This window comes from Rhinatrema bivittatum, chromosome 5 (assembly GCF_901001135.1).
Source record: "Rhinatrema bivittatum chromosome 5, aRhiBiv1.1, whole genome shotgun sequence".
Lineage (NCBI taxonomy): Eukaryota > Metazoa > Chordata > Amphibia > Gymnophiona > Rhinatrematidae > Rhinatrema > Rhinatrema bivittatum.
In genome coordinates, this window is record NC_042619.1 from 80,959,104 (window position 1) to 80,984,068 (window position 24,965).

Here is a 24,965-nt window from a genome sequence, read left to right on the forward strand (position 1 = left end):
TCCAGTGATGTTCACGTCTATTTAGATGGTATTGTATATCTCCTCCCCTACAGCTCGAGCGTATTTTTTCTACAATCAACCATCGTAAATCAGAAAAAACATGTTGATATTGTACACAATGCTGTACAAGTGGGGCCGCCATTTTTTATGTCTTTAAGCAACTTCTGTGCTCTATCAGTCGAGTTCTAATTCATCTCTTCGTTCTCCCCACATAGATCAGACCACATGGGCATCGGATAACATATAACACACCCTTGGATTCACATGTTGTTGAAGATCTAAGCCAATCATGTTCAAATGTGGAACCCGCCAATGTTCACCAGTCCAGGAAAGGGCACATGTCACAATGTCCACACGAACGATGGCCCCCATTTTCCGAGCTATCTACCATAGAGGAAAAAGTAGAGTGGACCACCATATCACGTAAATTTTGCCCCCTGAAAAACGCAAATCTTGGACCTGTCTGAAAGACCTCATGTAGGGCTAACACCTGCCAATGGGTTCGAATCACATTTACCACAGCATGGATTTGAGCAGAGTATCTCAAAGTACATGTCAATTGTTGCGAGAATGGTCGTTGTTGATTCTGTAACAGCAAGGATCTGTTTGCAAACAGAGCCCTTTTGAAGGCTCTTTTTAATACAAATCTTGGATATCCTCTTTGGATAAATCTATCAAACAGATCTAATGCCTGGATACGAAACTCTGCATCAGTGGAACATATGCGTCGTATTCGAAGAAATTGAGAAATAGGTAACCAGTCCTTCAATCTGATCGGATGAAAACTGGAGTACCGTAAATAGTTATTTCGATCTGTGTCTTTGCGGTACAAGGTTGTACTGGTCTTGTTACCTTCACGCATGACCCATATGTCCAAAAAAGAAATGGATGTTTGGTTATAATGAGCAGTGAACTGGAGATGGGGGTCCAGATCATTGAGCCATTGCAGAAAAGTTTGAAGATCCTCAAGAGATGTTGACCAGATGAAAAAAATATCATCTATATAGCCTTTGTAGAGTAACATTTTAACAAACCATCTGGAGGAGTACAAGTACTGCTCCTCAAATTGTGAGACATACAGGTTTGCGATATCGGGTGCTACAGTCGCACCCATCGCCACCCCCTGGGGCTGAAGGAAAAATTTCCCATCAAACTGAAAAAAACTTTTGAACAATACTAACTTCAACAAATCCACCAGAAAGGAAGAAGGAACTTTATGCGGCTGGGGCCGTGAGTGTAGCAGTCGTTCCATCAGTGCAAACGCTTCTTGTTGCGGAATATTCGTGTATAACGAAGAAATGTCCAATGTAACCAGCCAGCAATGTTAGGAGACTATATGTACCTAGAAAGAATGGCGTAGTTCAACGTGGTGGAGAACTGTAGTTGATTAGCTGACACCGGTGCAGGGTTGCTGCTAATGTATGACGTGATGGAAGACTAGCTTATTGGAGGAAGTTAAGAGAAAACACGACCTGATTGAAGACAGAAGTTAGTCGACTACGCGTTGGAGATTTTAAGGCAATTGGCCGACATCATTTCCGGCTCCACGCTAAGGCACGACGTGATAGAAAACTAGGGTTAAGGAAGTTGGGTATTAACCCGACCTGATTGGAGACAGAGTTCGACTCAATTGGGAACATTCTCGGAGGAGGAACTTCCGGTTTTAGTACTTGAAAAGACATCCGGTTGAGTGCTGTGTTTCAAAGAAAGGCGAGTCCAAGTCGGGGTCGCATCTACATTATTGGATGAATACAGCTATATTGAAGATTTAGAAAAATAGTTTTCTGATGATTGTCTTGGGAGTGTCACGGAACAAATATGGAAATCTCGTCCCCTGAAGCAGGACCTAAGAGTGGGGGTCCGAAATGCAATCGTGTTGGGTATTGCAGATGAGTATCACTGCTGAATTATTTTGCTCTGCATTGGGATTGAAAAAGTGACTTTGCTACTTAGCTGACTTTAATTTTGGATATGTCTTTTGGAGCTTTCATCAGTTGAACGGAAAGAAAAATTTATGACAATATTGAAAAATTATAAAAATTCATAAAAAATTATATAAAGTAAAATGGACCTGAAACCACAAAGAGAGTCTGGTATGATACCTTGACCCTATGAGTAGTGGTCCTACAAAATTATATTGTTCCTTATAGTATGATAGCTGGAATAGGGTATCTTAAGGAGAAACCAGGTAGACCAGTATTTTGATATATTGTTTACATTTTGGTTCCTGGAATACACACGGTGTGTGAGAGCCGTTGGGTATGATTGACAACTTGGATTAACCATTGTGCCAAGATAAGTAACTTTTGAATTACAAGCAGCTTATATAGAGCTATTAGAATATTTGTGGCAACTTTTGTAGTGCCAGTGTAATAATGTTCATGATTTGAGAACATTCCTACGGAGATATTGGAGAACAAGTTTCAACTGGCAACTTTTGCAGTGCCAGCAAAAAGTGTTTCTTTAAATTGCCTTCCTAGTAGCTTTATGAGCCTCACTAACCTGAGTCGGAAGGTGAATTGTTGAAAGGTTTCTCCAACAGCTATCGAGCAAGTCAACCAGGCAATGCAACTGAGACTGTAATTGTTTCATAAAGAAGTATAAGCAGCAGTTTTCCATTTAAAATAGGGTTAATTGTTGCCAATTATATTTATCTGCTCACCAAATCTTCCAAAAAATATATAATATACAGGTCTATCCAGTAAAGTGCGGCCACGTTTACCCCGCTCCTAACCCGAGTTCTACTCACTTTCCGGCCGCGTTAGCCCTTCCTGCGATCCACAACCCCCTTTAACCTACCCTTACCGCGTCCTAAAATCCCCGGGCAACCCCTTCCGCACGCGGCATGTATATTGCATGCAAACGAGCGAATTAGCTATTCCCTAGCATCCAGTAACCCGCGCCCCGACTATCGCTATTTTACCCTGCCGTTTTGCCGCGCGTTTAACCTGCTAACTTACCGCCTACCCTTACCCCTGCGTTAGAGGCAGGGGTAAGGGTAGGCGGCAAGCTTTCCCCCAGCCCCCGCTCACCTGCCCTGGCCGCGTCCATGGATGCTAGTTTCCGATGTAGCCCCAGTCTTCTTCCCCTCCTCCCGAAGCAAAAAAAAGCAAAAAAAAAAAATTGCAAGAGAGAGGGGAGAGGACCGGCAAACCTACGCTCGGCGACTTACTTTTGCAGCTCCCCTCCGGACATCGTGGCTTCCCCCGTGCCAGTCCCCTCTCCCCTCCTCCCGAAGCAGGGTGCGAAAAGCAGCCTTGCTCCGGGAGGAGGGAAGAAGGGACTGGCAGTGTAAAGCAACGAAGCGGCGAAGCGACTTACTTTTTGCACCCCCCTTCGGACATCGGACGACCTCTCCTGCCTCCAGCTGCTCGCGAAGATGGACGCCTGCACGGCCGCTGAAGACAAACATATAGAAACATAGAAATGACGGCAGAAGAAGACCAAACGGCCCATCCAGTCTGCCCAGCAAGCCACGCAGTTCATCCATTTATTTGTTTATTTATTTTTTTCCCACCCTTTTTCTCCCTTCCACCCCTCCACCATGCAGAGAGCAGCGCCGTATCCGCATCCCAGTGAACATCCAGCTCAATCAGGGGTAGAAACCGCCGCAACAAGCAGGCCACACCCCTGCCCCATACTCCTACCCACCCCTGCTTTGTTTGTTTGTTTCTTGTTTTGGTTTTTTTTTTTGGAGATGGCAGCCATCTGTGAAGGCGGAACACCAACTACTGGCCACTGGCATCCCGCTCCGTGAATGCCTCTGTGGCTACTGCTGCTCTGTGCAGTGTTTTGCTGCCTGAAGGTGGAACACCAACTACTGGCCACTGGCATCCCGCTCCGTGAATGCCTTTGTGGCTACTGCCGCTCCGTGCAGTGTTTTGCTGCCTCCTCTTTATTTACGCCCACTAGACTTCATGGATCCACAGTGTTTATCCCACGCCCCTTTGAAGTCCTTCACAGTTTTAGACTTCACCACTTCCTCCGGAAGGGCATTCCAGGCATCCACCACCCTTTCAGTGAAGAAATACTTCCTGACATTGGTTCTTAGTCTTCCTCCCTGGAGCCTCAACTCGTGACCTCTGGTTCTGCTGATTTTTTTCCGACAGAAAAGGTTTGTCGTTGTCTTTGGATCTTTAAAGTTTAAGAATCTGAAAGTCTGAATCATATCGCCCCTGCTCCTCCTTTCCTCCAGGGTGTACATATTTAGATTCTTCAATCTCTCCTCGTATGTCATCCGATGAAGATCCTCCACCTTCCTGGTCGCCCTTCTCTGTACCGCTTCCATCTTGTCTTTGTCTCTTTGTAGATACGGTCTCCAGAACTGAACACAGTACTCCAGGTGTGGCCTCACCAAGGACCTGTACAAGGGAATAATCACTTCCCTTTTCTTACTCGATATTCCTCTCTATGCAGCCCAGCATTCTTCTGGCTTTTACTATTGCCTTGTCGCATTGTTTCGCAGACTTCATATCATTAGACACTATCACCCCAAGGTCCCTCTCCTGCTCCGTGCACATCAGCCTTCCCCCCCCCCCCCCCCCCCCCCCCCCATCGAATACAGTTCATTCGGATTTCCACTCCCCATATGCATGACTTTGCACTTCTTGGCACTGAATCTCAGCTGCCATATCTTCGACCACTCTTCCAGTTTCCTTAGATCCAGTCTCATTCTCTCCACGCCTTCCGGCGTGTCCACTCTGTTGCAGATCTTAGTGTCATCCGCAAAAAGACAAACCTTACCTTCTATCCCGTCCGCAATGTCGCTCACAAAGATATTGAACAGGACCGGTCCCAACACTGATCCTTGCAGTACACCACTTAAAACCGCTCTCTCTTCAGAGAAAGTTCCATTTACCATCACACATTGTCTTCTGTCCGTCAACCAATTGCAATCCAGGTCACCACCTCGGCACTCACTCCTAAGCTTCTCGTTTTATTCACCAGTCTCCGATGCGGAACCGTATCAAAAGCTTTGCTGAAATCCAAGTAGATGACATCGAGCGCTCTTCCTTGATCCAATTCCTTGGTTACCCAGTCAAAAAAGTCAATCAGATTTGTCTGACAGGATCTTCCCCTGGTGAATCCATGTTGCCTCTGGTCCATCAATTCTCTGGATTGTAGATAGTTCACTATTCTCTCTTTCAGCAGTGACTCCATTACTTTTCCCACCAGCGAAGTGAGGCTAACCAGTCTGTAGTTGCCAGCCTCCTCCCTGTTCCCACTCTTGTGAAGCGGGACCACCACCGCTCTTCTCCAATCTCTTGGTACCACTCCCGTTTCTAGGGATCTATTGAACAGGTCACACAGCGGACCCGCCAGATCATTATTATTATTATTATTATTTATTTCTTTTATATACCGACATTCAATCGAGATATCACATCGGTTTCCAGATAACCAAGAGAATAGGGCGTAGTCCGCCCTATTTTACATTATAACATGGTAACCAAAAAACAATTATAACATATTATAACAGTAGTACATGGAACAAAAGGTTATAGGATATAACAAAAGGTTATAGGAATAACATATGTACATGAATGTGTTGTTGATAAAATATATTTAGGATTAGGGACTTGTTGGTAAAGTAATTTAGGAATAAAGGAGGGAGGGGGTGAGGGAAGGGAGGGGGGAAGGTGGGGTGGGAGGTAGTGGAGTGAGGGATTCAGGGGGGTGAGAAGACTGAGTATGGGATGAGGTGTGTTGCGTTCGGGCAGGTTAAGGGTCGGGTGGGAAGGCTTTTAAAAACAGCCATGTTTTAAGGTGTTTTTTGAAGGTTTGCAGTGATGGTTCATTTCTGAGACAGGTGGGGAGGGTGTTCCATAGAGTGGGTCCCGCTATTGTTATGGCTCGTTTGCGGGTAGCGTTGAGGTGTGCAGATTTGAGATTGGGGATGGCTAGGAGGCCAGTGTTGGTGGATCTGAGGGTTCTTTGTGTGGGGTGTGGATGTATTGCGTTGTTTAGCCAGTTCATTTTGTTGTTGTGTATTTTTTTGTGCATGAGGGTGAGTGTTTTGTAATGGATTCTTTGTGTGATGGGTAGCCAGTGGAGTTCTTTGAGGGTAGGTGTGATGTGGGAGGATTTTTTGTTGTTGGTGATGATTCTGGCGGCGGCATTTTGTAGAACTTGGAGGGGTCTGATGTGGATTTCTGGTAGGCCGATGAGAAGGGAGTTGCAGTAGTCGAGTTTTGAGAGGATAATTGATTGAAGGACTGTTCGGAAGTCATGCGCTTGGAGAAGGGGTTTAAGTTTTTTCAGGGTTTGGAGTTTGAAGAATCCATCCTTAATTGTATTGGAGATGTGTCGTTTAAAGTTGAGTTGGCTGTCAATTGTTACTCCTAGGTTTCTTGTGGATGGAGTGAGTGAGATTTGTAAGATCTGTGGCACTTTCGTGTTGATTGAGGTTCCTGGGTGGTTGGAGGGGGTGCACTTGAGGGGAGAAGAGGGACGGTCATCGTGGATGTGAAGGATTTCTGTTTTGGCTTGGTTGAGGCATAGTGATAGTTGGGATAGTAATTGGGATAGATTTGAGCTGAGGTTGTTCCATTTTTCCATGGTGAGTTGGATGGACTTGTTTATGGGGAGAAGTATTTGTATGTCATCTGCATAGACGAAGTAGGTGAGGTTTGCATCTGAAAGGTATTTGCATAGTGGGAGGAGGTAAATGTTAAAGAGGGTTGAGGAAAGGGAAGAACCTTGTGGGACCCCATGAGTGAGGGGCACTTGAGAGGATTCGGATGAGTTTGTCTTGACAATGTAGGATCTGTTTGAGAGGTAGGATTTGAACCATTTGATTGTGGTGTCTTGAAGACCAATTTCTTTAAGTCTGGCGAGGAGTGTTCTGTGATTGATGGTGTCAAAGGCGGCTGAAATGTCAAGGAGTATCAGGAGGAACGATTTGCCTTTGTCACGGCCTCTGAGGATGGTATCAGTGAGGGAGAGGAGGAGGGTTTCAGTGCTGAGGAATTTTCTGAAACCGTGCTGTGCTGGCTGAAGAACATTATGGGTTTCAAGGTGGTCTGTAAGTTGATTGTTGACTGTTTTTTCTATGATTTTTGCTAGGAATGGGAGGTTAGAGACTGGTCTGTAGTTTGCTGGGTCTGATTTGTCGAGTTGTCTGAGCTCCCTCAGTATCCTTGGATAAATCCCATCAGGTCCCATGGCTTTGTCCACTTTCAGATTCTTTAGCTCTTCCCATACATTTTCTACTGTAAAAGGATTTTTATCTATTCCACTTCCCTCCAGTTTCTTGTTGTGTAGAGATGGTCCTTCTCCAGGGTCTTCTTTAGTGAACATAGAGCTGAAGTATGCGTTTAATATTTCTGCCATTTCTTCGTCCCTCTCCACACATTGATCATTACCACCTTTCAATTTCACTATACCACTTTGGACATTTCTCTTTTCGCTGATGTATCTGAAAAATGTTGTCACCATTTTTTATCTCCTTGGCAATCCTCTCTTCCGCTTGACTTTTTGCCAACTTGATTAATTTCTGTCTCCCTCAGTTGAAACAAATATTCTTCTTTGTGCTCCTCCCTTTGGGATCTTTTATATTTCTTGAACGCTGTTCTTTTAGCTTTAATTTTGTCAGCCACCTCCTTTGAGAGCCAGATAGGTTTCAATTTTCTTTTGCTTTTCTTTACATTTCTAACATATAGCCATATAGCAGCCTCCAGCTGCTCGCAAAGATGGACGCCTGCATGGCCGCTGAAGACGTGACGTCACGACGTTTGGCGTCACGGCATGTGATGTCACGTCTTCAGCGGCCGTGCAGGCGTCTATCTTTGCTAGCAGCTGGAGGCAGGAGAGGTCGTCCGATGTCCGGAGGGGCTGCAAACAGTAAGTCGCTTCGCCGCTTTACACTGCCAGTCCCTTCTTCCCTCCTCCCGGAGCAAGGCTGCTTTTCGCGCCCTGCTTCGGGAGGAGGGGAGAGGGAGACTGGCAATCCCGACTTCCTGGTATCTGTCATTTCAAATGACATTTGAAATGACAGATACCAGCGTGGCCGTGAAGCGTTAGGCGCGCGCACCCAGGATACTGTATAGGCGCTCTATCCAGTAAAATGGGTTGCGTGGGCCTAACACTTCACGGACGCTTCTTAGACGCAGCTTGCATTTGCAAGCTATTTACATACAGGATCGAGCGGTAGGTGAGCTGCACTGTGCGTGCGGCAACCGCGGGTGCGCCGGGCACTAACGCAGCTCTTCCTACCGCTCGTTACTGGATTGACCTGATAGTGAGCAAGTTTTGATATTTATCAACTTTTTTACAAAAGAAAAAAAAATTTAAAAAGTTTTTTCAATAAAAGAAAAGAAACAGAGGTTTTTTGACCTATGATTGTAACAACTGGTCCTTATGCTGACAATTAATTCAGAAAAGCCACCAGTGCTGAGGTCTTTTCCTCTAAATTTTCATATTTTACAATCATTAAAAACAATCTTTAAAAAATGTGTAAGATCATACATATTGCAGTCACAGTTAATAATATACACCAAATATTTTCTTCTTGTAGTCCTATCCTGGACAGGATTCGGTACTGGAACTCGGGTGCCAAAGGAACAAGAAGTAGCTGGAGGCGCTCGAGCAAAGGAAGGCCTAAGCCCTGTAAGTCCACTTCCAGAGAATAGGCAAGAAGAGGCATCACTGACAGGCGAGGATCGAAGTCAGCGGCAAGTGGAAGTTGTGGCAAGTAATGTAGAACTCTGGACACAAAGGAGTCTATAGCATAGTCGTCCAAAGCAGTGGTCGGGGCTGGAGAGAAGCTGAAGAGTAATCAGGTGTAGCAATGGTGAAATCCAAGAGTCAGTTCAACACATAGACGAACAGGAACAAGGAGAACAGGAACCGGGAACACACGAAGACAAGTCTGGAATCAGCAACGAGTACTTGGAATACGAGGAGACCTGTTGCAAAGGCAACGCTATGGAGCGAGGCCTGAGCTTTTATACACTGAAGAGTCTGACGTCAGCATCCGGGCCATGCGGAGAGGCCCAACGAGCAGGGACATCTTGGCTGGCAACACTAGGTAGCATGGCAGGACCAGAGACACTGGAGGGAACCAGAGGTCGGAGCTGGCAGCCCACCACCATCAGAGAAGAGGCGCCAGGCCCTGGAATCCATTTAAGAAAGTGAGAAGGCCGCACCGCGGGTCTGCCGCGGGCAGCATGCGTAACAGAGATAACCCTAGGCCAGACTTTCTTCACTCCCCAACTCCAGGTTTCTTAAGCAATCACTGAAGGCAAGACCCATTTCTTCTCCTAGGTGTTTCTGGAATCTGGTGTAGGGGGAAATTTCACAGATCAAGCCCGGTTAAACACTACCATTTACCTACGCTTTCCTTGGAACAACCGCTTATTGTTTCCTCTGTCTACAGCAAACCCCTACCAGGCAGGCTCACACAAAGTACAGTTCTGCTAATCCTTTCTGGGTCTATCACTCTACAGTCTACATTGAGCGGTCCATCCAATTATCCTGGATCTTCCTTAGCTGCAGACACACCAACCCGTCAATTGGTTCACAATGGAACTAGCCCACTGGAGGCCAACTTGTTCTTCCTGTCTTACTCCAGTCGCTCCTCCGGCTCTCTTCACCACTGCTGCTACCACGACAATATGCGGAATATGGGGACGTTTTCTCCCAACAGCAAGCCAAGACATTGCCTCCTCACTGATCCTATGACTGTGGGATCGAGCTCCTCCCAAGAAAAGACCCTCCACGAGATAGGGTATACCCGTCAAGTCCAGAAACTAAGGTCACGTGCGACTATGTCCAAAAAAATCTTGCAAAGGGCTTTATTCACCCATCTTCCTCACCTGCTGGCGCAGGGGTTCTTCTCTGTTGCAAAGAAAGATGGAACACTGCGATCCTGTATTTACTACAGAGGCCTGAACGCTATCACCAAAAAGGATTGCTATCCCTTGCCACCGATATCCGAGCTGTTTGACTACAGAGGGCTAGAGTCTTCACTAAATTGGATCTCTAGGGCACGAATAATCTCATCCAAATCAACCATTGGGGTGAATGGAAGACCGCCTTTAATATAAAGGATGGACACTATGAATATTTAGTCATGCCCTTCGGTTTATAGAATGCTCCGGCAGTCTTCCGAAACATGGTGAAATACATTTTCTGGGACCTTCTGTATTCTTAAGTGGTGGTATACCTCAATGACAATCATCTTTTCCCATTTCCTGTCTGCTCACAGGACCCAAAGTTCTTATGGCCTGGATCGGCCACTGCTGGAAACAGGATGCTGGGCTTTATGGACCCTTGGTCTAACCCAGTATGGCATGTTTTTATGTAAGCTCCGCTACTGTCCTGCCGAGAAGAACCTCCGAGCAGATGCTTTACCCCATTCCTTTCTACCAGAGGATACTGTGGAAACACTGCGCCATCATCAACCCGGTTAGGATCCTTCTGGCCTCCACCACCTCCATTCTGCAAGGGAATATTTTTGTTCCCAGACTCTGGGGGAGGGGGGGGGGGGGTAAGTGTTGAAATGGGTGCAATACTCCTGTGTAGCGGGGCACCCAGAAATGTCAAGAATCCTCAAACTCCTTCAGTGCCACCACTAGAGGCCACACATCAAGGAAGTCTTAGAAGAACTACGCAAAATCCTGCTCAACTTTGCGCACAAAACAAAACTAATCATGCCCACTCCTGGGAGCTGTTACAGCCATTTGCAGCCCCCAGGGAACCCTGGACCGAAACATCCACCAACTTCTTGGTGGATCCTTCTATCACACGACTCCACAGTGATGTGGATCAGAGGACACGTTCTCCAAGACTGCTCACTTCATTCATGCCTCTCACCAGATTTCCTTCAGCTCCAGAATTGGCCCACTTCCGTGTAGATGAAAAACATGTTGTACAAAGATTACCATCCCACATTCCCTCAGAGGTGTGCAATTTACTGCCGGTTATTGGAAGGCCCTTTGCTGCAGGTTTGGCATCTCGCTAGACTTCACTGAGGCTTATCACCTACAAGGCAACAGAAAAACAGAGGACTAACCAGACTCTCAAGACCTTCCGCAGATTCTACGTCAACAGAACTCAAAACTATTGATCACTGCTACTACCATGGGTAAAATTCTCCCATAACAATCACATCAACACCACCACTGGTTCCTCACCCTTCCAAATCGTATATGAGAAACACCTACATGTGCCACTTCCACTTCCTCTCACTGGGGGATTGCCCGGCACACATGTCACTGCTCAGGAGCTCCATAGTCTCTGGACTCAAACCTCTCAATTTCACAGGCCACCTCACAAGCTAAGAACTATGTAGACACTAAACGCTGACCAGCACCACACCTCAAGGAAGGTGACAGTGTGACTGAGCACCCAACACCTATGGCTCCGAGTTCCCTCTCTCCGCCTAGCACCACATTTTATTGTACTATACCTCATTCAATGGCAGATAGGCCCAGCCACTTTCCTCAGACACTCAAAATCCATAACTTATTTCATGTTTTTTTGTTGAAATCATTAATTCTCTCCTGATCATCCAGAAAGCCTCCCTCAGCCACAACAAACATGACAGCAGAAGATGACAGTTTGAAGTTGAAGAAATTATGGATTACTGTAGGTAGCAAGGCATACATCGCTTGGAAGCACTTTGGGCCAGAATAAATTTCTCAGGAATCTGCCATCCACCTCACAGCATCTCTCCTGCTAAAGAAATTCCATACACTTTTTCCCCCAAACTCAAAGCTTGGACCCTGAGAAGGGGTCTTAGAAGAGGGGATACTGTTACATTTGCCGAGCCAGTACACTCACCGACCCAGTTTTACTGCGCCATGTGGCCAACGATGCTGCTGCTAGAAATGCCATAGTCCTCTTCTTCAGGTCTGTCCATAGGCATGCGCCAGTATTAAAAGCCCCACGGTAGGAAACCAGCCCTCTGGCGCTCCCTGATGAACTGACACAGCCGGGTCTTTAATCCCCAGCCGTGCAATACCAGCGGGACAACTACCTCCCAGTAGTATAAGCTGCTTTGGAGTCCTTCCTTTCCCTTGCCTTAAACCTTGTTCAGCTTTGGATTGATTCTCAGCCTCAACCGTAGCCTGTGACCTGTACATCCTTTCTTGCTGCCAGCCCTGACCACAACCTGACATCTGTACCTCTCTTAAGCCTTCTCCAGAGACTCACTTAAGACCTGCCAACCCCCAGAACCCAAAGGCTCAAACCCAGGAGAAAGGGGCTGGTAAAGGTGAAGCTCCCACTCAGTGTCTGCATCATCTCCTCTACCAGTTGGCAGTGAGGACCTACCAGGCCTTCCCAGTAGGTAGCATCAACCTCACTCCAACAAAAGGGTCCACAATTCTAACTATCTCGTTGGAGACATGGGAGAAGGCATGGACATCGTCCCCTAAGAATGCAGGCTCTGGAAGTGCAGAAAATGTCATAACCTAGATGCCAAATCTGAATCTCTGTCTCTGGATTAGGGGCATGTTGCAAAAGAGGTGTAAGGAGGCAGAAGAGGGATGAAAGAGAGGAAGAAAATAGAGAGGGAGTAAGAGTGGCTGGAAGGGGTATGACAATGCACAGCACACAAACACCCTTCATCCATTCACCCTTCATGTCATCTACTTCCCTTAGTGGGCAGACAGTGTGGAAGAGGGTGTGGCAAGGTTGCCAACTCTGGTAAAATAGAGATATTTTCCTGATCACACCTTTCCTGATCACATCTGACGATCACAACGGACTCATAACTTTCTCCAGACATACTACAACCACTTGTAAATTTCCCATCAACACTATGTAATTTTAACACTATGTAATTAACTTAATTTAATTTATTCTTTTCATTGTTATTGCCTAAATTATTCCTGCTCTTCTTCTCCTCCAAGTTCTAATTTCCCTTGTTTTATTGTAACTTTCTTCTCTACCTATCAACACCAGTTTTTCGTTCAATGTTATCACTCCCCTGTTTCCTGTAAACCAGCATGATGTGATTTTATCATGAATGCCGGTATAAAAAAGCTTTAAATAAATAAAATAAATAAATATTGACACTGCCATACCCTTCACCCCTAGAAAGCCTGCTCCCTACCTCCCCCCTTACACTGTACCTCAATTCACCAAAAGGGCCAGACAGTCCTCTCCCCATTCCCTTCTCAGCAATTTCTGAGGGGCACTCATTCTCCCTTACTCTCTAACTATGAGGAACACCCTCCCCTATCCCTGATTGGCCCTCTCCATGATTTGAAGTGTCCTATGCAGCCCTTCCTTTAAAACATTTGAATTCCTCAAAGTCGAACAAACTGTTATGTTAGAAGGCTGACTGAAATATGGGAAGGTTTAACTGAAAAAGTGACAGCTGAAAAATAAACAATGTTCTAAAGTATTTGGGAACCTTTTGTGCTAGCATTTGAAATTATTGATCCAGTGGATTCTTTTCCTTCATTTATTTTTCTATGTATTTATTTTTCAGTTTTTAACTTTCACTATATAGATATAAAGATAACTATTTATAATTATCTAGATTGACAGAGAAAATATTTGCTATATGCATATACTCCATTACTGACTAGTTACTCTAGAGACCATTTGCAATCTAATATAAAGATGTCATTCTGTTTTCACATCACTTACCTGTTAAACTCAATCAAACCTCTCAAGAAAAAAAAAAGTATCACTTTTAGTCTCTCTTCTGGAAAGAGAAATTAACTATACTTCAGAAGACCTATACCATTCAACATGAAAGATAAAATTCAAACTTACATCAGCAGGAAATGAAACTGGTCATCATGTATTAGATACTGATAGTAAATGGTGTCAGTCTATTACTCAGTAGATGTGAATCGTTTTTTGACGATTTAAAATATCGTCCGATATATTTTAAATAGTCAAAAATCGTTAGAGCCGCGATACAATAACAATTCCCCCGATATATAGTCAAAAAATCGTAAATCGGGGGAAGGGGAGGGCGGGAAAACCGGCACACTAAAGCAACCCTAAAACCCACCCCGACCCTTTAAAATAAATCCCCCACCCTCCCGAACCCCCCCAAAATGCCTTAAATTACCTGGGGTCCAGAGGAAGGGTCCCGGTGTGATCTTTTACTCTCGGACCTCCGTGCATTGTAGAAATGGCGCCGGCGCTACCTTTGACCTGTCATGTGACAGGTCAAAGGTAGCGCCGGCGCCATTTTGTTTTGTCCCCCGACGTCAGGAGCGTAGGAGATCGCTCCCGGACCCCCGCTGGACCCCCAGGGACTTTTGGCCAGCTTGGGGGGGCCTCCTGACCCCCACAAGACTTGCCAAAAGTCCAGCGGGAGTCCGGAACGATCTCCTACCGCGAATCGTTTTTCCGTACGGAAAAACGATTCGACTGCAGGAGGTCGTTCCGGACCCCCAGGGACTTTTGGCCAGCTTGGGGGGGCCTCCTGACCCCCACAAGACTTGCCAAAAGCCGGGCCTCCTGACCCCCACAAGACTTGCCAAAAGCCGGCCGTACGGCAACACGATTCGACTGCAGGAGGTCGTTCCGGACCCCCGCTGGACTTTTGGCAAGTCTTGTGGGGGTCAGGAGGCCCCCCCAAGCTGGCCAAAAGTCCCTGGGGGTCCGGATCGACCTCCTGCAGTCGAATCGTTTTTCCGTACGGAAAAACGATTCGCGGTAGGAGATCGCTCCCGGACCCCCGCTGGACTTTTGGCAAGTCTTGTGGGGGGTCAGGAGGCCCCCCCAAGCTGGCCAAAAGTCCCTGGGGGTCCAGCGGGGGTCCGAGAGCGATCTCCTACGCTCCTGACGTCGGGGGACAAAAAAACAAAATGGCGCCGGCACTACCTTTGACCTGTCATATGACAGGTCAAAGGTAGCGCCGGCGCCATTTCTACAACGCACGGAGGTCCGAGAGTAAAAGATCACACCGGGACCCTTCCTCTGGACCCCAGGTAATTTAAGGCATTTGGGGGGGGGGGGTTTGGGAGGGTGGGGGATTTATTTTAAAGGGTCGGGGTGGGTTTTAAGGTTGTTTTAGTGTTCCGGTTTTCCCGCCCTCCCCCTTCCCCTCCCCCCCACTGGACCCCAGGTAATTTAAGGTATTTTGGGGGGGTTCGGGAGGGTGGGGGATTTATTTTAAAGGGTCGGGGTGGGTTTTAGGGATGTTTTAGTGTGCCGGTTTTCGATTTACACGATATTTAAAAAAACCCAAACTGCGACGATCCGATTCCCTCCCCCTCCCAGCCGAAATCTATCGTTAAGACGATCGATCACACGATTCACATCTCTAGTATCGATTACCTATACAAGAAAAAAAATCACCTAATATAGTACACACATGACGCAACACTTGCCGAATTTCACAGCATATTTCACTTCTTTTTAAGAATTAGTTCAATTGGAATATTTGGTTTTAAAATTCAGCAGCCTGTCTCAATTGTGACTATGCCACAAGTGTAAAAGCATGACGATTTGCAGGCACTTGGAAGACTGGGCACAGCAAGGCTGCACTTGAGGATTCATGTCCCTTTCACAAGGCGACATCTGGCGGCCTGCGAACAAACTCGAGCGGCTGCTCTCAGCCATGTGGGGAAATGAGCAAGAGTATATATTGGTGAATAAAGTGTCTCCAAGTATAACCGACACAAGACCCCCGCCAATCTGCCCTCTCCCCTTTAAAAAAAATCATGAAAAATAACTAGCAGCATCTACTAAATAGCAAAAATACTACAGCGAGATGAAAAGGCATCCCAACTGCTAGCAACACTTTCGCATCTACCGGACAGAAAACGACGAGAAGTCACATCCATCCTCAGTCAGTGGCCAGCCTGCAAGGATCCAGCTAACCGCTTGAACACTAGCGGCTGGAGCCACCAAGCACCTGGTAAAAGCTCTAGCGAGCCCCTGGGGGAACCTCGACAGAAATGAGGCTGCAAACAAGAGGGGCATGGAAAAACGCATATAGAGAAAAGCAAAGTACTAGACAAATCTAATAGCTCCAAACGCTACAGTTAACGCTCACGAAGCGCCCCCTCCAGAAAAAGGATCAGATGAGTCGCAGGCGGAAAATACTAAAACTGCTCCCGCAACCACCAATACGCCGCCATCTTCTGCTGCAAGGTCTCCGAGGTGATGTCACTTACCAATCGGATGAAACCGAAACCCCGATCCCGGTTAATAAACACTTCGCTCGGCTCTCCATACTTTTCGAAAAGCTTCTTGAAATTCTCTTCCGTAATGTCCGTGGGCAGGTTCCCGACAAAGAGCCGACAGCGCTGTGTATACGTCTTCTCGCCCGGCCTCAGAAAGCTTTTTATGTCTACGGTGAGGCCTATCTCGTCGGTGCCATCCTCCTCCACCCCCTTGCCCGTGGGCACTAAATGGGGGTCGCTTTCACCCCGCTCTAGGCTCCGCTTATTATTTTTTTGCGGACCAGAGCCGGACGACATTGAGGAGTGTTTCTCTATCTTCACTTGCGTCAAATTCCTGCTGGCCATGCTTTTCAAATTGGGTGGGGTTTGGTAGGACACTGCACCACAATCGCCTGCGATCTTGCTTGCTAGCTGCTCTGTGACCGACTGCCAGAAAATTCAAAATGGCGCCGGTAAAAATTCTAGTGATTATTGACGCTACTAATTAAGTCACCGAAACCGTTCAAATACACCTTCCTACTTCCGGTAAGAAGTGTGAGTCTGTGGATCTTGCTTCTGATTAAGGAAAACGCGCAATCGCATTGATGAACATATAAGTGATCCTTATTTTTAGTTATATTGCACTGACTGCTTGTAGTTCTGTATGAGAGAAACGTTAATTTGATGTACTAAGTATTTTTTCCCATAGCCATAAAATAGGAAAATTCCCATCTGGAAGTTAAAAAATTCATAGAAAGAACGTTTGTTAGTCCAATAGAAAAGTATCACCTTATATATACGTTTTTGTTTTGTTAATCTTTATTCAGGATTTTTAATTTACACAAGAAAGCCAAAAAAAACACAGTAGTAAAATAAGAAAAAAATCAAAAGTGCATTCAATGCAGATGTCGATTGGTCTATCCTTGCTGCATAATTTACAAGAATTAGAGAGATAGTGGATGCCCTTTGAAGGGCTCTGCTCATCCAAATGGTAATGGAATCTATGAGGAAGGGTGTGATACCTGACCTGGTGCTCACAAATGGGGATAATGTCTCTAATAATGAAAGGTCGACCGGACCCCAGTGTCCGGCCGGCCGGGGTAATGTGGGCTCAGGCCAGCGCGGGAGGCAAGCCCTGGCCGCGGTTTGGTGCCGGAGGACACCACGAGGCAGGGGCGAGGCGCGGGGTGGGGGGGGGGGGTGTCAGTGAGGGGCCGCGAGCCGGCGCCGGCAAAAAGGGAGGGGGAGCGCACGTGCATGTGAGCGCACGTGCCAGGAGTAGAGGTAGCCTAATTGGCTGGGGAGCAGAGCAGGAAAGGCGCTGGCTGGCAGGGAATGGCTAGCCAGCGAGCGCCTTCGGAGGGTGGGGGGAGCGCGGTGAGCCTGCTTGCTCAGTCGTTCTCGGCGTCTGAGCAGCAGGCTGGGTTTTTTGCGCGGGGCAGCGGTCTGGTTTGCTGGCTAGTGCGTGTGGCGAGCTGGTGGCAGGTTGGTGTTCGAGGAGGCCGGTGATGGAGTCTGAGGAAGCAGCGTGGGTGCCAGGCGACGACTGGGAGTCTCCTGTTCCCATTCCGGTGCTTGGGCAGATTGCTGTGGGCAATGGTGCCAGTCGGGTGAGTGCCTGTGGGTTCGCCGAGGTCCGGGGTGGCAGGGGGGTGAGCTCCAGGCCATTTACTCCTCCTTCCCCGGCTGGGGAGACTGTGGGTTCCGTTGGGTCTCTCGTTGCCGTGTTTCCTGCGTTGGGCAGAGGGTTTGGCAGGGGCAGGGGCTCTAGGGCCTCCTGTTCCCGTCCTTGTGGGCGTGTGTGTGCTGGGTCCCTGGGCGTGGGGGCAATATCAGTTGGGGGGGGATGGTGTAGGCGGAGGGGCGGGTGGTAGTGCTGGTATTGTCATGGGCACTGACAGCAGGCCTTTGGATCCTCCTACGGGGTCACCCCGGGAGGTCCCAGGGGTTATTTTCCCGGCGGAGCCAGCCAGGCCCGGGTCGAGGTCCTTTAGGGGACGGTCCAGGAGGGTCCATTTCCCAGGATTTGCTGGTGGGCCTCCTACCGGGACTTTAAGGGGGCGGCGAGCCCGGACAAGGGGTCAGCAGTTTTTGGGCGTGGGGAGCTCATGGGGGGGTGGGGTGGAGGTGAGGTGGGTCGGCCTCCAGGGATCCTGTCCAGTGTTGTCCCAGATATTCCAATTGCTCGGAGGGGGTCATCGGGGCGCAGGGTCGCGGACTCGCCCAGATTCCTTGGGCGGCCTAGTGGGCGCGGTAGGCCAGGGGTAGTTGCTAGGGATCCGGGGGCGGGTCAGGGGAGTGCTGATGGGGGGAGCGGGGACTGGGATTTTCCTGACATATCGGGGGGGCAGTATGGGGGGGGTGCAAGGTCTCTCTCCAGGAGGGGTACCTCCTCTTGCGTCTGGTTACTTTCCCAGCAGGAGGAGTGGACGGAGGGCACATGGGATGGTCCAGGCCCTTCGCACCAGGAGGAATGGAGGGCAGGGGCGGCACTGGTGGAGCAGCGGTTGCCACGGGAGCATGGGGAGGTCACTGAAGTGGAGGCAGAGGGGCGGCCTGCACGGGGTGAGTTTGTTCTTTTCCGCGGGTGGGGGAGCGGGGGGAGTTGGGTGTCTCTGGTGGCGGGGTGCTAGGGGTCCGCGGTGGCGAGGGCAGCGAGGAGTGCCCAAGGGACGACGCAAACCGAGGTGGGGGGATGGCAAGGGTGCAGCCGCGGGGCTCCCGAAGGCGTGTGCGTTCCAGCTCCTCGGAGTCCACCTCGTCCTCCTCGACCTCTTCCTCTTCGGTCTCCTCTGCTTCGATACGGTCGGGGGGTAGGGGAGTGTCCGGTACCGAGCCGGAGAGGAATACGCCGGCCCTGGTGGCTTTAACGGAGTTATGGGAGGAAGTGCCGCGTAGTACGAGGAAGAAGATCTGCAGACGGAAGTTCATTGATATCTTTCAGTTGTTGGGTCGCAGGGGGCGGAGAAGGGAGAAGAGAAAGCGCAAGATGAGCGATCGTTTTCCTGGATCCCAGTTGAAGGTGGCCCGGAACGTCCACAACTGGATACGTGCATTTTTGCGGTTGGCCAGCGTCATTGGACATCGGGACCCGACTCAGTATGGTCCCTTGTTGGCGTATGCGGATGCCATTTTGGCCGCCAGCAAGACGTATGAAGGATGGTCGAGGTTAAACTACGACGAGCAATTTCGAGATCGTATGGAGGGCAATAAGTTCATGTCCTGGGGTACCCAGGACGTGAGGCTCTGGTTGACGCAGATGGCATCCAAGACTCCCGTCAGCTTGGGCTCGCAAGGAGGTGGCTCTAGTCGGCCTTTTCGGCAGGGGCCACCCGCAGCTGGTGCAGGCCGATCGAGATTCAACAGGTCGTCCTGTCTCTTCCCCGATTGTAAGTTCCGGCACGCGTGCGCCTCTTGCGGGGCGAGCCACCCTTCCTCTCGTTGTGTTAAGCGACAGGGTGACGGAGCGGGGATGTCTCCGGGTTCCAAGGGCACTGGTAAGTGAGGTTTCAGCCAGAGCGGTCACCCCTATTAGGGTCGAGGCGTTGTTGCCTTGGTTGCAGGCTTATCCAGAGCGCAAAGTTGCGTCATTGTTGTTTGAGGGATTTACGTTGGGGTTTTCCATTCCGTGTTCCGGTCCGGGGTTGGTGGGGGGGGGGGGTCAATTGTCCATCGGTGAAGAGGTTGTTGCCGGTGGTGGCGGCTAAGTTGCAGTCGGAGATTAAGTTGGGCCGGATAGCGGGGCCATTTGCAACCCCTCCGTTGCCGGATATGATTTGGTCTCCCTTGGCGGTTGTCCCGAAGAGGGAAGCGGGTAAATACCAGCTAATCCACAACCTATCGTTCCCTGCCGGCGGGTCGGTCAATGATTGTATCCCTAAGGAGCTGTGTGCCGTTTGTTATGCTTCGTTAGATTCGGCCGTGTGTAGGGTTCGGCGTTGTGGGCCGGGTGCCTTGATGGCTAAGGTGGACATAGTCGGCTTTTCGGTTGCTGCCGGTGCATCCTGAGAGTTTTTGATTGTTGGGTTTTCGGTTTAACCAGTTGTTTTATTTTGACAAGTGTATGCTGATGGGCTGTTCCATCGCTTGTGCGTATTTTGAGGCTTTTAGTTCATTTTTGCACTGGGTTGTGGAAGGCAGCTTGGGGTCCCAAAACATCATGCACTATTTGGATGATTTTTTGTTCATGGGTAAAGCGGACACGGCGGACTGTGGGAACCTGCTGCAGTGTTTCCAGGAGGTGGCAGGTGATTTCGGAATTCCACTGGCGTCCGGTAAGACGGAAGGCCCGTGTTCCCGATTGGTATTCTTGGGAATTGAGTTGGATTCCGTTGCCATGCGATCGCGCTTGCCGGAGAAAAAAGTGCGGAGGTTGAGGGATTTGGTGCGGCGGGCAGTGGGGCGGCCGAAATTGTCCTGTTGGAGATGCAGTAGTTGGTGGAAAGCCTTAATTTTGCGTGTCGTGTTATACCCATGGGCCGGGTCCTCTGCGATGGCCGGGGTTCGGCTGCGGCATCATAGGATACGGGTGACTGCGCCACTCCGTGAGGACTTACGCATCTGGGATAGATTTTTGCTGGATTTTAATGGGTCGGAATTTTGGCAGGCTGATCCCATGTCCAATCGTGCTTTGGAGGTGTATACAGATGCGGCGGGGTCGGTGGGGTTCGGGGCTTATTTTCAGGGGTAGTGGTGTGCTGCGGTTTGGCCAGAAGAGTGGGTGGGATCAGGGGTAACCAAGAACATTACTTTTCTAGAGCTGTTTCCTATTGTGGTGGCCCTGCACGTCTGGGGCGAGCGGTTGACGGGGAAGAGAGTCGTGTTTTGGTGTGACAACCTAGGGGTGGTGGAAGTGATTAACAAAAGGGCGACGAAATGCTTGCTGGTCTCGGAGCTTTTGAGGGAATTGGTGCTGCGTTGCATGTCATTGAATGTGACTATTTGGGCTCGGCATGTCCTGGGCGTCGCTAACAGTGTCGCTGACTCTCTTTCTCGTTTCAAGTGGGACTTGTTCCGAGAACTGGCCCCGGATGCAGACCTTCGTGGGACTTTGGTGCCGTCTTTCCTCTGGAGATTTGGTTCCCGGAAGCCTGGAATCTGCTGCGGTCGTCACTAGCCCCGTCCACGTGGTCCGCGTACATGGGCGGGGCGCGCAAGGTGGTTGAATTTTTATCTTCTGTGGGGTGGGCTGGGGGTCCGGTTTCGGATGTGTTGGTTTTGCTCTTCTTGGAGCGAGCTCGGAGGGAGGGCAGATCGAAGGCGGTGGTGAGCCGGCAGCTGGCGGGGTTCTCCTTCTTCATGCATGCTCACGGGTGGGGATTCCCGACAGGGCGGTTCTTGGTTTGGAGGCTGTTGGCGGGTTGGTCCAGGGGCTTGGAGAGAAGCGTGGACAGACGGTGGCCCATTACGCACGATATTTTGCTGTTTCTTTGGGATTCATTGTCGGGTGTTTGCTCTTCGCCTTATGAAACCGTGCTTTTTCAGACGGCGTTTGTATGGGCGTTTTTCGGGGCATTCAGGGTTAGTGAGTTGGTCGCGAGGTCTGCGTCCAGTGTGGACTTCCCTGGCCTTCTGGCAAAGCATGTGGTGGTCACTACTTCCTCGGTTTCAATACGCATTCCGAGGTCCAAGACTGATCAACATGGCATCAGTTCGTCAGTGGTATTGCAGGCGGTCCCGGGATTGTGGACTTGCCCGGTGGCAACCCGGCGCGATATTGTTCTGTCCGGGCCTGGGGTGCGGCCCATTTTCTGGTACATGAGGATATGCGGCCTTTGACGAAGTACCAGTTTGAAATGGTTCTTCGTTTGGCTTTAACCGCGGTGGGTCTGGAGGTTCGGTCCTTCGGAACGCACTTCTTCCGGATCGGGGCAGCCACTGCGGCGGCATCGGCAGGGTTGTCTGTGGGGGTGATCTGCAGGATTGGCAGGTAGCGCTCGGGTGCGTATAAGGGTTACGTGCGTCCTGGGACTCGCCAAAAGTGAGCGGTGTCTAACTGTGACTTCTTTTCAGGTGCGGAGCCTGCTGGAAAGTCCACGTGGGTCATCGGGCATTCCTACATCCACTGGGAGCATCAGCATGCGTGCGGACGACCTTATGGGCCTCATCTGGATTTGCAGCGCAGGGGGTGACGGTGCATTGGTTGGGGAGGCGGGGTATGGTTTGGGATGATCTCATCAATTGTGTGCGGCAGGAGCGGGATCGGCTGGGTCAGCCGCAGGCGGTGGTGATTCACCTGGGGGGAACGATTGGGGAAAGATATCCGGCAGGCTGATTATCAGCATGGTGAGGAAGGATTTGATGACTGTGTCGCTTTTGCTACCGTCCACAGTAATTTTGTGGTCGGACATTATATTGAGACCCGCTGAAGTGGCGAGGGTGATCTGGCGGAGGAGCAGGGCCAAGGCCAACCAGCAAATAGGTTCCTGGCTGGCGCGCCTGGGGGGCAGGCACATTCGGTACGAGTGGTCCTGGGGTTCGGTGTCTGGGCTGTTTGGTAAGGATGGGATCCATTTGTCCTTTATCGGAATGGATCTTTTTCTAAATTCAATCCAAGAGGCTTTAGAGGATATCTTTCCACGGTAACCAGGACCGGATCTTTGGGGGTCACGGGTCATTACCCGTGTCTATGGCGGATGGCCCGAGCCACTACAGTTTGCAATTGTAATGGGCAGGTTGGTTGCCTGATAAAGATGGGACAACTGGGGCTGTTGTCAGGGGGGAGGCTCCTTGTTAGGAGGAGGCGGGGGCCCCTTTGGCCTGACTCCTTGCTTGCCAGCGGCGGGGGTCCACCGTGTTGGCCTCTTGCTAGAAGGTGGCAGGGGTCTGAACACGGTGTAGGGCAGGAGGGTCGAGCCGGATGGCTGGTGCTGACTGGCTTGCAGGTGAGGCGGCGAGTGGCCGGGGGGGCAACCGGTTAATGTTTGGAATGTTATTGTTGTAAGGCTCGGGCCTCCATGGTTAATAAAGCTGCGGCCCTGTTTAACCCAAACTCTTGTTGTTAGTGTTTAATTTTGTGAAAGAGGGGGGATGCGAGTAAATGAGGTCCTGGATGCCCATATTATGAAAGATCGACCGGACCCCAGTGTCCGGCCGGCCGGGGTAATGTGGGCCCAGGCCCGTGTGGGGTAATGTGGGCCCAGGCCCACATGGGTTTGGTGCCGGAGGGCCGCGGTTTGGTGCCGGACACCAAACTGCGGCCCTCCGGCACCAAACCTGGCTGCTGTTTGGTGCCGGAGGGCACCGCAAGGCGGGGGCTCAGCGCGGGGGGGGGGGGGTCAGTGAGGGGCCGCGAGCCGGCTCCGGCAAAAAGGGAGGGGGAGCGCACGTGGAGCGGAGCGCACGTGCATGTGAGCGCACATGCCAGGAGTAGGGGTAGCCTAATTGCCTGGGGAGCAGAGCAGGAAAGGCGCTGGCTGGCAGGGATTGGCTAGCCAGCGTGTGCCTTCGGAGCGTGGGGGGAGCGCGGTGAGCCTGCTTGCTCAGTCGTTCTTGGCGTCTGAGCAGCAGGTTGGGTTTTTTCCCTCCCACCCACCCTGTTATTCATGTTGTTGTCTTCTGTACAGGGGTTTGTGGGAATGTAAGTTGTTGCAGCTGGGAGAGGGAGTTGTGGCGGATGGCCCGAGCCGCTACAGTTTGCAATTGTAATGGGCAGGTTGGTTGCCTGATAAAGATGGGACAACTGGGGCTGTTGACAGGGGGGAGGCTCCTTGTTAGGAGGAGATGGGGGCCCCTTTGGCCTGACTCCTTGCTTGCCAGCGGCAGGGGGGGCAACCGGTTAATGTTTGGAATGTTATTGTTGTATGGCTCAGGCCTCCATGGTTAATAAAGCTGCGGCCCTGTTTAACCCAAACTCTTGTTGTTAGTGTTTAATTTTGTGAAAGAGGGCGGATGCGAGTAAGTGAGGTCCTGGTTGCCCATATTACCAACACTTCTGATCATCAGATGGTATGGTTTGATATTGCAAATAAGATACAGAGTAGTCACACAAAGACACAAATTTTGAATTTCAGAAATGTGGACTTTATCAAAATGGGGATGGTCCTAGAGGATAGAACAACATTCAAAAAGTATAAAGAATCCCAAAAAGAGGAATAATATCTGGTGAAACTGAGAGAGATTAAGAAAGAAATCAGGAAAGCAAAAGGTCAAGTGGAAGAAAGGATTGCCAAAGAGGTAAAGAGAGGAGACAAAACATTTTTCAGATATATCAGAGAAAGAAGTAGTGGTATAGTGAAATTGAAAGGTGACAAGAAGCAATGTATGTTGAGCCCGTCGGTCGCAGATGGCTGTGACCTCTCATGTTCACCTCTTTTCTCCCTGCTGCAATTCTTGTTGTAAACTGTGAGGTTTGGGTGGACCCTTGGACACTGTGGCCGCTGACCACACCCACGGGGGGAAGTCCCGTGAGGGGCCACAGGTCAGGCTTAGCTCAGGACACACAAACACAGTTTGATCTTTTATTAGACAGTGTAAGGAAGCCACCAGAGGTGGCAGTAGTGAGCAGCTGGAATAGCCCGGCTGGGCTGGTATCCCTCAGGCACTGGAACAGCGACTCCTCCGGTAGCAGTGCTGTAGTGGAAAGAACTGAGAGAATGAGTACAGTGGAGAATATACAAGACCCCAGTATGGAGATCCCCAGGGTAGGGAGAGCAGACTCTCGAGGAGCAAGTATCTGAACCCTGAGAACTGGGAGGCTTGCAGATGATGTACTCATGCAGCGGTTCCACGGAGATGGCACTGGGGCTGGAACGGAGGCAGGCCCTCGAGCGAGTGCCTGGTTCCAAGGAACACCTCTGAGGTGAAGATGGTAGTACTCACTGATGTTGAAGATTAGTGAATCCTTCCAGGCAGAAGAGAAGGTAGGAGTAGGCAGCGAGTCAG

General features: G+C 49.8%; 1 protein-coding gene and 1 long non-coding RNA gene across 8 annotated transcripts in view; one reads left to right on the forward strand and one right to left on the reverse strand.

Annotated features, from left to right (window-relative positions):
- The window catches only part of PSPC1 (paraspeckle component 1), a 465,349-nt gene extending 448,774 nt beyond the window's left edge, over positions 1–16,575 (reverse strand). For 3 of the 7 annotated variants that reach the window (XR_003856885.1, XM_029602504.1, XM_029602503.1), the window contains exon 1: positions 16,095–16,574. Coding sequence is in view for 6 of the 7 variants with exons in the window: in XM_029602504.1 (XP_029458364.1) it covers positions 16,095–16,448 (354 nt within the window). In the remaining variant the exon portion in view is untranslated. Of the gene's footprint in view, positions 1–16,094 lie in introns of all 7 variants that reach the window. The other 4 variants (XM_029602500.1, XM_029602499.1, XM_029602501.1 and 1 more) reach the window with 3 other exon arrangements.
- Positions 16,551–24,965, forward strand: part of LOC115092038 — a 79,747-nt gene continuing 71,332 nt past the window's right edge. The window contains exon 1 of the long non-coding RNA XR_003856886.1: positions 16,551–16,628. This is a non-coding gene — a long non-coding RNA (uncharacterized LOC115092038). The remainder of the gene's footprint in view (positions 16,629–24,965) is intronic.